Raw genomic sequence first — 12,822 nt, forward strand, 5'->3', positions numbered from 1 at the left:
CAGGGGCCTGGGACAAACCCCACAGAACAGAGCCCCATTGATAGCGGCCACCAGGGCTGGGTGGGAGGAGACCAAACCAGCCACTGCGTGGTGGAGGTGGCTGTGGGAGCCCGTATCATCCTGTTCCAAGGCAGGGGAGCCCCAGGGGGTGGCATCCTGCCCCAGACAGTCTCTGCTCAGCCTCAGCTCTGGGGCACAGGTGACAACTGGGAGCAGCCCCTCCTTCCTGCTGGGGGAGAAGGGACTCTCCCGCCCCAGCCCACAGGGCCCCTCCCTCTCCTCCTGGGGCAATGGGGCAGGAGCATCTGTGGAGGTGAGGAGCCGGCCCAGTTGGGAAAAGATAAAAAGCGCATCAGTGGCCCAGCAGCTCATCACACTCTCTCCCAGCTCTCAGCTTGCGCTCTAGCCCCTCTGACAGCCATGAGGTCCTCGATGGCTCGGCGGACGTACACCACCAAAGGGGGCTTCAGCTCCAACTCTGCCAGTGGAGGGGGTGGGCCCAGGGCCCACACCAGCTTCAGCTCTGTCACCATGTCCCGGAGCAGTGGCAGTGGTGGTGGGGCCCGCTGTGGCACTAGCACAGGCGGCTTTGGCAGCCGGAGCCTCTATAACTTGGGGGGCAGCAAGAGCATCTCCGTCAGTATGGTTGGAGGGGCCTCCTCAGGGCGGGCCCTAGGCGGCTTCGGCCATGGCAGCGGGGCTTTCATGGGCCTGGGGACTGGAAGGCAGACATTCGGGCCTGTCTGTCCTCCTGGTGGCATCCAGGAGGTCACTGTCAACCAGAGCCTGCTGACCCCACTCCATGTGGAGATTGATCCGGAGATCCAGCGGGTGCGCACTCAGGAGCGGGAGCAGATCAAGACCCTCAACAACAAGTTCGCCTCCTTCATCGACAAGGTGGGCCAAGGTGGAAGGAGGCAGGGAGGGTCCTGCAGTAGGGACAGAGCCTCTGAGAGGGGTGGGCTGGTTGGAGGCGGCTGCAGCCCCTGTGCATTTGGGTGGGGTCGATGGGATGACTTTTGGAGCTCTTCCAGCCTGAGCCTGGGATGTCCAGACCTGGATGGCTGGAGGCAATCTTCAGGTCTTTACGGTAATTGCTCAGGTGAATCTCGGGTCTACTCATGCAGCCTATTGGCCAAGCCCACCCTGACGGCTGCGGCCTTCCCTGTGGTCATAGTTACTCTATTACACAGCAGCCTCAGCTCACAATTACATAGCGGATTGTTCTCATTGCTCCTCTTAACAAGGTGGCCCTTATTGCCTTTTGTCATTTGACAGCTAGGAAATTGACTCAAGTGAAAATTACCCAAGAAGCCCCACCTGTTCCCTATTCTCTCAGTTGTGGTGGAGGCCTAAGGACAAAGATGTAGTCAGACACAATGCGGGGGGCGGGGGGGGGGGGGGGGGGGTGGGGGGGGGAGCGTGTCCTAAGGGAAGGCCTCCTTTTGCTTCTCCAAATTCCATGACCTGGGGCATGGAGTCTGATCTATCCTAGGCTGGAAGTGTCCTGACTCCCTCCCTAGCATCCAGGTGGACTGGGAGGCTCTTGTCCTGTTCGCTGGCATTTCCAGGTCTGTTTTGCTGGCCGTGTCTATCTCTACCCTGAGCCCCCAGGTCCATGATGGGGAAAATCCTGGTGGATGACTGTACCTGGGTTCAGTGATTTGTGGGTTCCCCAAGGACATTCATGTCCCTTTCTCATGCGATACCCACAGTGTCCCATGAGGAACCACAATAGGTAACATTGTGTCCATTTTTAAGAAGAGAAAACAGGTTTAGAGAGGTCATGTAATTTTCCCAGGATCATACAGCTACCTGGAGGCAGAGCTTGGCACTAAGAGGGATCCTTACTGCTTATGGCAAGTGCACCTGCTGCGTGGTGTGCCTGGGCCACATGACTGTGGGCCTGGGGTGCTGTGGGGGTGGGACCTGGAGAGACTGGATAGCAGAGGGTGAAGCAAACCATTCCGCCCACCCTCCTCACCCTCCGCCCTAGTGACTTTTGGTTCTTCTATGGGACTGTCCCAGAGGCTAAATAAGCAAAAACCCCTTTCAGGCTCTCAGAATCATGGCCTGGGAGCTGGGGGCCTGAGAGGTTGTCTGTGTCTGGTGTCTGGGAAGCCTAGCTCTGCAGAGAACCCCCCTGGGGCCTGTTAAACCCTTGCCATGAGCCCCTTTCTGAGTCTTTAGAGATAGGGCTGGGCATCGCTATTTAAAATTTTTTTAAAAAAAAGTCTGATTTACAGAAAAGTTGCAGGAAGAGTACAACATACTCTTTTATACTCTCAGCCAGATTCATCAATTAAAATTTTTTTTGTCACATTTGTTTTCTCTCTCTTTTTTAATGTGTGTGTATATATAATCATAAATATATACATATATAGTTATCTATATATTATGTATACACACACACACACATATGTATGCATTTTTTAAATTTTATTGGTGCACCGTTCCTGGAGGTACTGCAATACCAGGTCGATGCGTGGAGTGGATGGAGCAAGATCCTATTCCATCTCCTAATCCCAAAAATCCATTTAATATATTGTCCTCGGATAGAGGATGTATCAGATATTAAAGTGATAAGAACAGATACTACACTTGATCTTAGCCAAAAGGCCGAGAAGCGATGCATTTGCATTTTTAACAGTTGATTTTGATGTAGAATTGGGTTCAAAAACATTGATCTAGTCCAGTTTACCTGGGACAAATGAGGAAGGGAAACCCAGAGAGGAGTGACTTGACTGTCACTAACTAGTAAATGCCTGAGCTGGGGCTTGTGTGCTTATTAACTCTTTAGAGCCCTTGTCATCAGGATCACCTTTTCCAGCAAAGACCGTTCCCTCAGGAACTCCTCCCTTCAGCAAGGCGTAGGCCTGCACTGCCCCTGTGATGTCCTGGTTGTGGACGGATGGTGGTGAGGAGCCCCATTCTCAGTCCCTCCTGGGGAAAGGGGATGGTGCCAGCCCACCGCTCTTCTTGCTCTGGCTCAGGTGCGTTTCCTGGAGCAGCAGAATAAGGTGTTGGAGACCAAGTGGGCGCTGCTGCAGGAGCAGGGCCAGAACTTGGGCGTCACCAGAAACAACCTGGAGCCCCTGTTTGAGGCCTACCTGGGCAGCCTGCGCAGGCAGCTGGACAACCTCCAGGGCGAGCGGGGCAGGCTGGACTTAGAGTTCAGGAACGTGCAAGATCTCGTCGAGGACTTCAAGAACAAGTGAGGAGGGCTGGGCAGGCTGGGCTATGTGGGGAGGGGCGGGGGCCCTTGGAAATCTCCGCAGAGAGAGCCGTCTCATCTGCAGGGTCCTGGGACCCACGTGGGAGATGCACAGACAGAGCTGCTTCCCTCGGTGCTCAGGCACCGGACCCAGAGCCTCCTGGAGAATTGTCACACTTGTCAATAATTTTGAAAAGTCTTTATTATATGGTGGGGAGAATAGTGTAAATTGTCCTCGGATAGAGGATGTATCAGATATTAAAGTGATAAGAACAGATACTACACTTGATCTTAGCCAAAAGGCCGAGAAGCGATGCATTTGCATTTTTAACAGTTGATTTTGATGTAGAATTGGGTTCAAAAACATTGATCTAGTCCAGTTTACCTGGGACAAATGAGGAAGGGAAACCCAGAGAGGAGTGACTTGACTGTCACTAACTAGTAAATGCCTGAGCTGGGGCTTGTGTGCTTATTAACTCTTTAGAGCCCTTGTCATCAGGATCACCTTTTCCAGCAAAGACCGTTCCCTCAGGAACTCCTCCCTTCAGCAAGGCGTAGGCCTGCACTGCCCCTGTGATGTCCTGGTTGTGGACGGATGGTGGTGAGGAGCCCCATTCTCAGTCCCTCCTGGGGAAAGGGGATGGTGCCAGCCCACCGCTCTTCTTGCTCTGGCTCAGGTGCGTTTCCTGGAGCAGCAGAATAAGGTGTTGGAGACCAAGTGGGCGCTGCTGCAGGAGCAGGGCCAGAACTTGGGCGTCACCAGAAACAACCTGGAGCCCCTGTTTGAGGCCTACCTGGGCAGCCTGCGCAGGCAGCTGGACAACCTCCAGGGCGAGCGGGGCAGGCTGGACTTAGAGTTCAGGAACGTGCAAGATCTCGTCGAGGACTTCAAGAACAAGTGAGGAGGGCTGGGCAGGCTGGGCTATGTGGGGAGGGGCGGGGGCCCTTGGAAATCTCCGCAGAGAGAGCCGTCTCATCTGCAGGGTCCTGGGACCCACGTGGGAGATGCACAGACAGAGCTGCTTCCCTCGGTGCTCAGGCACCGGACCCAGAGCCTCCTGGAGAATTGTCACACTTGTCAATAATTTTGAAAAGTCTTTATTATATGGTGGGGAGAATAGTGTAATGAACTTATATGTTCTCATTACCCAGCTTTAATAATTATCAACAGCCAATCTTGCTTCATCTGTATCCCTACTTACTTTCTTTCCTCCCTTATTGTCTTAAGCAAATCCAAGCTATCATCTAATTAATTCACAAAAAATTTTTACTGGATATGTTCATATAATTCATCTTCATAACTTGACTTAGCAAACATAAGCACAATGCCATAATCACACCTAAAACTTTTAAAACAGTAATTCCTCAATCTCATCAAGTAGTCAATTTTGATTTTCTAATTGTTCCATTACAGTAATAGCATTTAAAAATACAGTTTGTTTGAATCAAGATCCAAATAAGGCTCACATCGTATGAATGGTCGATATGTATATTTATAATTTTAAGGCATACTTTTTCATAATTTTCCCAACAACTTGACCTGAGTTGTTGGAAACCTTAAAGTCTCAGCAAAAGCAGTTGGAGAGAAGTTAGTTGTTTGAAATGCCATTCTGTTGACACATCACCACCTGTTCCTATAAAGCCTCCTAAGGCAGTGGTTCTCAACCTTCCTAATGCTGCGACCCTTTAATACAGTTCCTCATGTTGTGGTGACCCCCAACCATAAAATTATTTTTGTTCATAACTGTAATTTTGCTACTGTTATGAATCGTAATGTAAATATCTGATATGCAGGATTTATTTTCATTGTTACAAATTGAACATAATTAAAGCATAGTGATTAATCACAAAAACAATATGTAATTATATATGTATTTTCCAATGGTCTTAGGCGACCCCTGTGAAAGGGTTATTCGACCCCCAAAGGGGTCGCGACCCACAGGTTGAGAACCGCTGTCCTAAGGGCTCTGATCCAAAGAGATGGCTTCTCTTACCTGGTGTAATATTGCACAAATTCTGTGCCATTTCCTCAAAAGACGCAGGGAGGAATATTTAAAGTCTGTACCCCAAGTTTCTTCACCGGTTGGCTGCATTACCGAACTGCTTCCCAAAGGTGTTCTTGGCCAGTATGGGACCCTTCAAGGCTTCCTTAAAGCCAAGAAGGTCCAGTACCTTAAAAGGCACATCAAGGGTGAGCCTGGCCTGAATCTTGTCTGTGTAACAGGTATGAAGATGAAATCAACAAGCGGACTGCTGCCGAGAATGAGTTTGTGGTGCTCAAGAAGGTGAGTAGGGTGACAGGGAGTGGGGGAGGGTGGTCCTTTGGCTGCCAGACTGCTGGGCTGACTCTGAGAGAGGCCTGAGGCTGGGGGCTGAGCCATCTGCCCTGCTCTCTCCCTTATCCCCAGGATGTGGATGCTGCGTACATGGGCCAGATGGATCTACACAGCAAAGTGGGCACCTTGACCGAGGAGCTCGACTTCCTGAATCATCTCTATGAAATGGTGAGGTGGCCAGTGGACAGGGATCATTACATACAGCACGGGGGATCCCTCCAGAGGACTGATCTGAATTCACCAGTGCCATTTAGTTGATAGCAGATAAACCTGGACCTTTGATTAATACTAGCTCGCATTTATTAAGTGCTTAAATGGGCCAGGCACTGGGCCAAGCACTCAACAACTCTACAAGTATTATTGTCTCCATTGTATAGTCAGGGACACTGAGGTTCAGAGCAACTTGCTCATGGTCACATAGCTAGAGGCATTGTTGGAGTTAAAATCTACTTCTTTAACTTCAAACTCTGACTCTTGCTGCTGTGTTATCCTGTGTTCCCCCTTTTGCCCAGTTTGTAATAGAGCAAGGGATGAAGGAGCAGAGATGGACAGAGCTGAGATGGGGACTGACATTCCAGGTTGGAGCAGGAGATGAGGTGTGGGTGGTGAGGTTCCAAGAAACAAGGGGGATTTGAAGTCTTGGGTGAGAGGGTTGAACTTAACATGAGTCCCTATGCAGGGACCTCAGGGTAAGCCTCCCACTCATTTTAAAGCACTTTCTCTAATTTCTCAATGGGGATCTTCTACATATATTTATTTTGGGCCAGGCATTTCCATTTCTGAACAAACTTATTAGAAAGCTGACTTGAATCTTCTTCCCATGGCTTCTGCTCTTGATAGACCCTGATTCTGCCCCCTGGGCTGCACATATCCAATTATCTTCCATGTGACATATGTCTTTCATATGACAAACATTTAGAGGTCAGGATGATTAGGGGATTGGAATCTGTGGTATGTGCAGAAGTTTAGGAAACAAGATTCTGAATCCAGAATTCAGAAAACAGAAGGGTGGGCGGGAGGCTACAGATACAGAGTTCTATTTATGCAACCTAATATTGTACTAGCTTATGTGTTATTTTCAAAACCATCTCACCATGTTTGTTCCTTAAAATCCTCCTGGATTTTTTTCCACATCAATGCTTTCAGGGGAGACAGGCATCCACTGTCCTCCAGCTTCCGGTATTGGGGAAGTTGAATTTTTGAAACTGAATGCTAGAGCATTTTCTTGTGAAATGTTATTGAAGTTTCATCCCATTGTTGCAGGTCATTGTGGGCACTTTGAAACTGGATTCTCCTCTCCATGTATTGGAGATGCCCAATTGGATATATTAGTGATGCATCAGCTTTGGGTTATCTGCAGATTTGATAAACTTTCAGTTTAGTTAGTTGATAATATTTCAGTGTAAATCATTGATAATCGCATTAAGGCAGACAGAGTGAGAATAGAGTCCGAGTCCAAGGACTAGATCTTCAGTGGTGCCTTCCTAGTAGGCAGGCCTCACACCATTAACCAGTAATTTGTGGTTTAAATGGCCAAACTACTTTAATTAATTAATTACTTTTTTTTTTTGGCTCAGCTACTTTAAAATCTAGTTAGCATATCATCATTTGGCCCACATTTTTCTGTCTTATTTTTAAGAATGCCAGAATAAAAAAGAATTTCCAAAGAGAGAGAAAAATATGCCTTCCAAAAAAACACACACAAAGAAATGGCTTGGTCAAACAATGTCCATGGCAGTCCTTTAGAAGCTTAGTAATACAACCCTGGAAAAAAATCCATTCATTTTGACTTTTCCGTAGGGAAGTATTGCTGGCTCCTAGTCTCTCACACACATTTTATAATTTAGACTAGAGGTTCACAAGAGATAGATATCAAGTTTAACTTGGAGAAGTTAAAATTTCTCCCTTTTGAACATGAGACACTTGCTGTGTCTGGGGCTCTGGATTCTGGAACCTTTCCTGCTGTCCCTAGTTCTCCAGGATCGCGGGGGGCGTGCATCCTCTTGGCAATCCCCATGGTCCCCTAGGATATGCTCCTCTGACGTGGACCCTTGAGATCCCCAACAAGGCCAAGGCTTCTCATATTCTCTGTGTTTGTCTTGGGTTTCCATTTCGTCTAAAGCAGCGGTTGCCAACTGGTGGTCCATGGACCATTGGTGGTCCGTGAGGTCCAAAAGGTTGGCGACCGCTGTTTTAAAACATCCTGCTCTGTCCACTTTGATGACTGTTCCTCCTGATGGAAAAAAACAAATGACATAGCTGTTGAGTTGTTGGCTTTGTCTGGGTCTTCTGCCTCTCTTGTTCTTTCCTAATGCTTATCTATCAGCCCCTGTTCACTGGCTTCAGCATTTCCCTGGCTCATCTTTGGCTCTGTTTTTCTCTGTTCAACATCTCTACGTGACCAGTCTGGATGGAGCTTGTTGGGAATGTTTTGTGGCATCATGCTGATTTCTTAGGTGCCTCCCAATTCTTCCTTACTGGGATCACTGATGGTCATTCATTGCTTGGGGCTTCCTCATTTCCTCTGTGACCAGTCTGGATGGAGCTTGTTGGGATGTTCTGTGCCATCATGCTGATGTCTTAGGTGCTTCCCAGTTCTTCCTTACTGGGATCATTGATGGTCATTCATTGCTTGGGGCTTCCTCATTTCCTCTCTTAGGTTCTTATCTCTTTCAGATCAATGGTTCCCACCCCTCTCTTCTCTGAATGTGTAGCAATTGGCTTCCCTACTCTCTAAGGCACATGTCTGGCATACCCAGCGTTCCCTCCTTTGCTATTTCTTGTCTATCTGACACATTTACTGAGTACCTTCCACAGGACAATAGAGGGACAAAGTCGCTGTCTTTGACGGGCCTGGATTATCATGTGATGAGTCATCACAGTGACTCATCACATGGTGCATGGAGCAAGCTGTGGCTGACCCTTCCTGGGGGACTAGAGGAGCTTCACAGCAGATGGCATTCGAGTTGGATTTTAAAGGAAGGGTGAGATTTCAAAAGAAGAACAGGAAGAGCTGCCAGCCAGGGCCCCAGCCTATGTAGTGACATGGGGGCACCAAAGAGCACGGTGTGTCTGGGGAGCAGCAGGTGGGTTGGGCATTGAGTGTGTTAGAGAATAAGGTGAAGAGGTGGACAGGGAAGGTGAGCTAGGGGCCAAGCTGGTGTCACTTCCTGTCCAAGTTCCTCATTGCCTATCTGCAGCTCCTTTTGGGGCAGTGACGGGGGAGAGAGCGGGGGGAGGGGGCGTGTTGGGTAAGAATGAAGGCCAGAGCAGTCAGTCCCTTTTTGCTTCGTGGGCAAATCAACTGTGATTGCCACTGTGGCACTTGGTAATGGATTTTATAGTCTGTTTTTCACAGCCAGATCTTAGGGAAATCTGGAGGTCCAACCACCAATTCCTGGCACGTCTTACCGGGCAGGAAAGGAGCCTCATGGCCTCCCCCTGGCCTTGGAGCATCCCTGTGGGTTCCAGGCCCTGCTCCAGTGCCATCACTTTGGCCTCATCTTACTCTCCACCCACTCTTTCCTTCAGGGTCCCTGGTGTCTAAGAAGGCACATGCCTTTTAATCCACAAGGCTCTTTCCCCTCTACTTGCATTGGCCCCATTTCTTTGGAAAGCCTGAGCTTTCTGTCCCATGGTTCTAACAAGACCATCCTCATTCACTCATGGAAACCTACAAATCCACAAAGAGAAATGTTGTTTATTAAAATTAGAGCCCCATTTCACAGCTGGAGAGACTGAGGCTGTTCTTGCAGTTGCAGTTTCCTTCTGGAGTGTAGCCTGGCCTGATGCCACCTGGACCCCTGTCTTTCATCCTTTAGTTGTTTCCTGGGGGCCTGGTGGCAGCTAATTTTGTTTCTGTAGGAACTGAGCCAAGTGCAGACCAACGTTTCTGACACCAATGTCATCCTCTCCATGGACAATAACCGTAAACTTGACCTGGACAGCATCATCGCTGAGGTGAAGGCCCAGTATGAGCTGATTGCCCAGAGGAGCAGGGCTGAGGCTGAGGCCTGGTACCAGACCCAGGTGAGGAGAATGGCTGGCTTAAGTATGTGAGCTGGGACTGGACCTTATTCCACTGGGAGAGGCCTGGGCCACTGGGCTCCTTGTAGGCCTGGGGTCAGACACCTCCAGCTGTGAGGGTGGGCCAGTGGTTACCCATTGGGTCTGGAGCTATCTGATAGCTCACTGCCACTTCTTTGGCTTCTAGTATGAGGAGTTGCAGGTGACGGCTGGGAAGCATGGGGACAATCTGCGGGACACCAAGAATGAAATTGCTGAACTCACCCGCACTGTCCAGAGGCTGCAGAGTGAGGCAGATGCAGCCAAGAAGCAGGTAAACCTCTGGTTGGGGGCCTGAGGGCCTGGCTCAGGTGTTGGTGGAGGTGGAAGGGCCTTCTGCCTGTCATTCTGAGGTATGAGATCTGCTCTTCTCCTGGTGGACCGGACACAAATGCAGGACCATCAAGATCAACACACCCCTTTTATGAGGGAGGAAACTGAGGCCCAGAGGCAGAAAGGGATTATCCACCATCACAGCATATTAGTGGTAGAGCAGGTGGGATGACCTCCTCCAAGGAGATTGACCCCATCTCCAGGAGATCAGAGCAGAGACTCAGGGTTCAAGGGTCCAGGTCATAGCTGCTGAGTCCATCTAGGGTATGGCTGAAAAGTTTGGGCTCCTCCCTAGAACAGAGTGAAGCATCTGGTTATGGTGAAGTTGTATTATTTATTTTATCTCTTTTGGGGCACTAAGCTGAGCTGTAGCAGGAGGGACTTTCCTACTGGTGTTACATGATTATCCTGCTTGTGCAATAGCATCTCCTCTTTCAGATGAATATTTCTGATTTCTTTCTTTTCCAGTTGGTTGTGGTGGGAGCAGGCGGGGGATGGGGATGCCTGGCTTAAGGGCAGAGAGATGGGTATGATAACCTTGAAGGATGTTCTCAACACCTCTCATTCCCTGGGCAGTGTCAGCAACTGCAGACTGCCATTGTGGACGCAGAGCAGCGTGGGGGTTTGGCATTAAAGGATGCTCAGAAGAAGCTTGGGGACTTGGACTCGGCCCTGCACCAGGCCAAGGAAGACCTGGCCCGGCTGCTGCGTGACTACCAGGCCCTCATGAATGTCAAGCTGGCCCTGGACGTGGAGATCGCCACCTACCGCAAGCTGCTGGAGAGCGAGGAGAGCAGGTGGCGACCCCTCCTGCCTGATTCTGAGGGCTTCCCAGCCCTGCCCTGTCGGGGATGGGGAGTGGGGGGTTAGGTGGCTGTGTAGTTGGCTCTGGTGGGGGGCAGGTAGATAAGGGAGGAACCAGGGAGCTCCCAACTCATCACCTGATGGAGACACTCGACTTGTGTTTGCTGCCTCTGCTGCGCATCCCCTTGGTTGGTACAACCCTCAGTAATCCTTCTGGTAGTTGGTAGGCTGAGAGGAGTGAGGCTTCTTCTTCCAACACCAGATTCTATCACCAGTGGAAGCTTTGAAAAAGATCCATCGTCTCTGTCCTCGGGGAAGGCCTGAGATGTAGAGACAGTCACTTTAGCCAGAAACTGGGCAGCTCTGTTTGGGCTTTGTCTTCCCTTCCTCAGAGCAGGGGTGCTGACCCTGGCCTGCATGGGGAGGGGCGGGAGGGCGGTGATGTGTCTGCTGGGCTCTGCTTCTCTGCGGTACTGGCTTTAGCACCTGCGGAAGGGCCCCAGGTCCAGCATGGCCACATGCACACTCTTCTTGTGTCTTCTGGTCTTGGTTCCCGAGAGTTGGCCACCTGAATCGAACCACTGTAAAGGCAGAGAGAGGGAGGGAGAGGGCTTTTGCTCAGGCTCCTGGAACTGCTGACCCTTTACCTGGCCTTTCTGTTTCCCCCAGGATGTCTGGAGAATGTCCCAGTGCTGTCAGCATTTGTGAGTATTTTGCTGCCCCGCCCCAGGCCGGTCCCTGTCCTCTGCTCAGTCCACTCAATCTGTCCTTGGCCAAAAGCACACATCCCCTCCATTTGAGCTCCTGGAGACAGGTTCAATGGGTCCCCAGAAAATGAACTTCCTGCCCCAGCTCTCCATCCATTTCCTAGGGCTTCACTGCCTGATTTCATCCTGTCTCTCACTGATTTCTGAAAGTCCCTGGCCCTCTCTCAGCATGGCTGCCCTTCCTCATCCAAATCCTTTGCTTTGCAGCTGTGACTGGCAACTCTACCACTGTGTGCGGAGGTGGTGCAGCCGGCTTTGGGGGTGGCATCTCCCTGGGTGGGAGTGGAGGTGTCAGCAAGGGTGGCTTCAGCACCAATGTGGGCTATGGCACCAAGGGAGGACCCGTTTCTGGGGGCACCTCCATCCTGCGGAAGACCACCACAGTCAAGACGTCTAGCCGGAGGTATTAGCTGCTGAGCCTTGCAAGCTGGGCCCTGTAGTCCTCTCCCCACCCCACTCGCCCACCTCTGCTGCTCTCCCCACCTGCCTCCTTAGGAGTGGGAACAGCCCCAGGACCACAGATCCAGTGTATTTGCATGTCACACTTTGCATGTGATCTGCATTTTGGGAAGGGCTCAACTCTACCCAGGTTTCTCCTTTGTTCTGCGATGGGATAGGAGGGGAGGTTAAGGCCACCAGCTTGAGTGATGTGTTTGGGTAATTTGGAGTGACCATTTGACCACTGAGAGGAGACTGGATTTCCCAGGCCATCTTGCTTTCCACACCTCTGCTCATCTGGTCTGAGCTTAGGACAGGCTAGAGGAGGAGGAAGGGAAGCCAGGAGTGGTCCCCAAATACCCTTTAACCTCCCCAGTCTCCCACCAGACCCACCAACTCCCTGAATCTACCCACAACCCCCTTCACTGTCTGTGCCTGTGATGTATCTCAATAAATGGCAACTGCAGCTAGCTGTCTGTCTGTGGCTCCAGTCTGTCCTGTCTGGGGAATGGAAATTGTCAATTGATTAACTCCACGATGGTTGAGGCAGCAACAACCACATGCTCACTATGCCCCAGTCATCATGCTGAAAGCACATTAGCGCAATGTTATCAGCACTCTTGGCCTTGGCTCATACTCTCTTCCTTGTAGAGCTCATAGAAGGCTGGAGGGAATATGTAAGTTGCTCAAGGCAGTACCCAGGTACTGAGCAGCAGCCTATCACCCAGCCCATCCCCTGATGCTATTGAGCCCTCCGCTAACTCTGTGGGGTAGGTAGCATGCTTGTTTAGTGGAGAGATCTTGGGCTTCAGAACTAGGCAGACTTGGGTTTAAATCCCAGCTCTGCCACTTATTAGCAGTGTGA

The 12,822-nt window shown here is 50.4% G+C and overlaps 1 protein-coding gene across 1 annotated transcript; it reads left to right on the plus strand.

Annotated features, from left to right (window-relative positions):
- The first annotated feature begins 345 nt into the window (after positions 1-345).
- KRT79 (keratin 79, type II) lies at positions 346-12,428 on the plus strand. The gene is made up of 9 exons (XM_005869209.2): positions 346-897; positions 2,994-3,214; positions 5,439-5,499; positions 5,623-5,718; positions 9,415-9,579; positions 9,764-9,889; positions 10,525-10,745; positions 11,422-11,456; positions 11,727-12,428. The coding sequence occupies exons 1-9, from the start codon at positions 421-423 to the stop codon at positions 11,927-11,929; spliced, it is 1,605 nt and encodes a 534-aa protein (XP_005869271.1). The 5' UTR covers positions 346-420; the 3' UTR covers positions 11,930-12,428.
- The last annotated feature ends 394 nt before the right edge of the window (positions 12,429-12,822 follow it).

Source organism: Myotis brandtii, unplaced genomic scaffold (assembly GCF_000412655.1).
Source record: "Myotis brandtii unplaced genomic scaffold, ASM41265v1 scaffold29, whole genome shotgun sequence".
Lineage (NCBI taxonomy): Eukaryota > Metazoa > Chordata > Mammalia > Chiroptera > Vespertilionidae > Myotis > Myotis brandtii.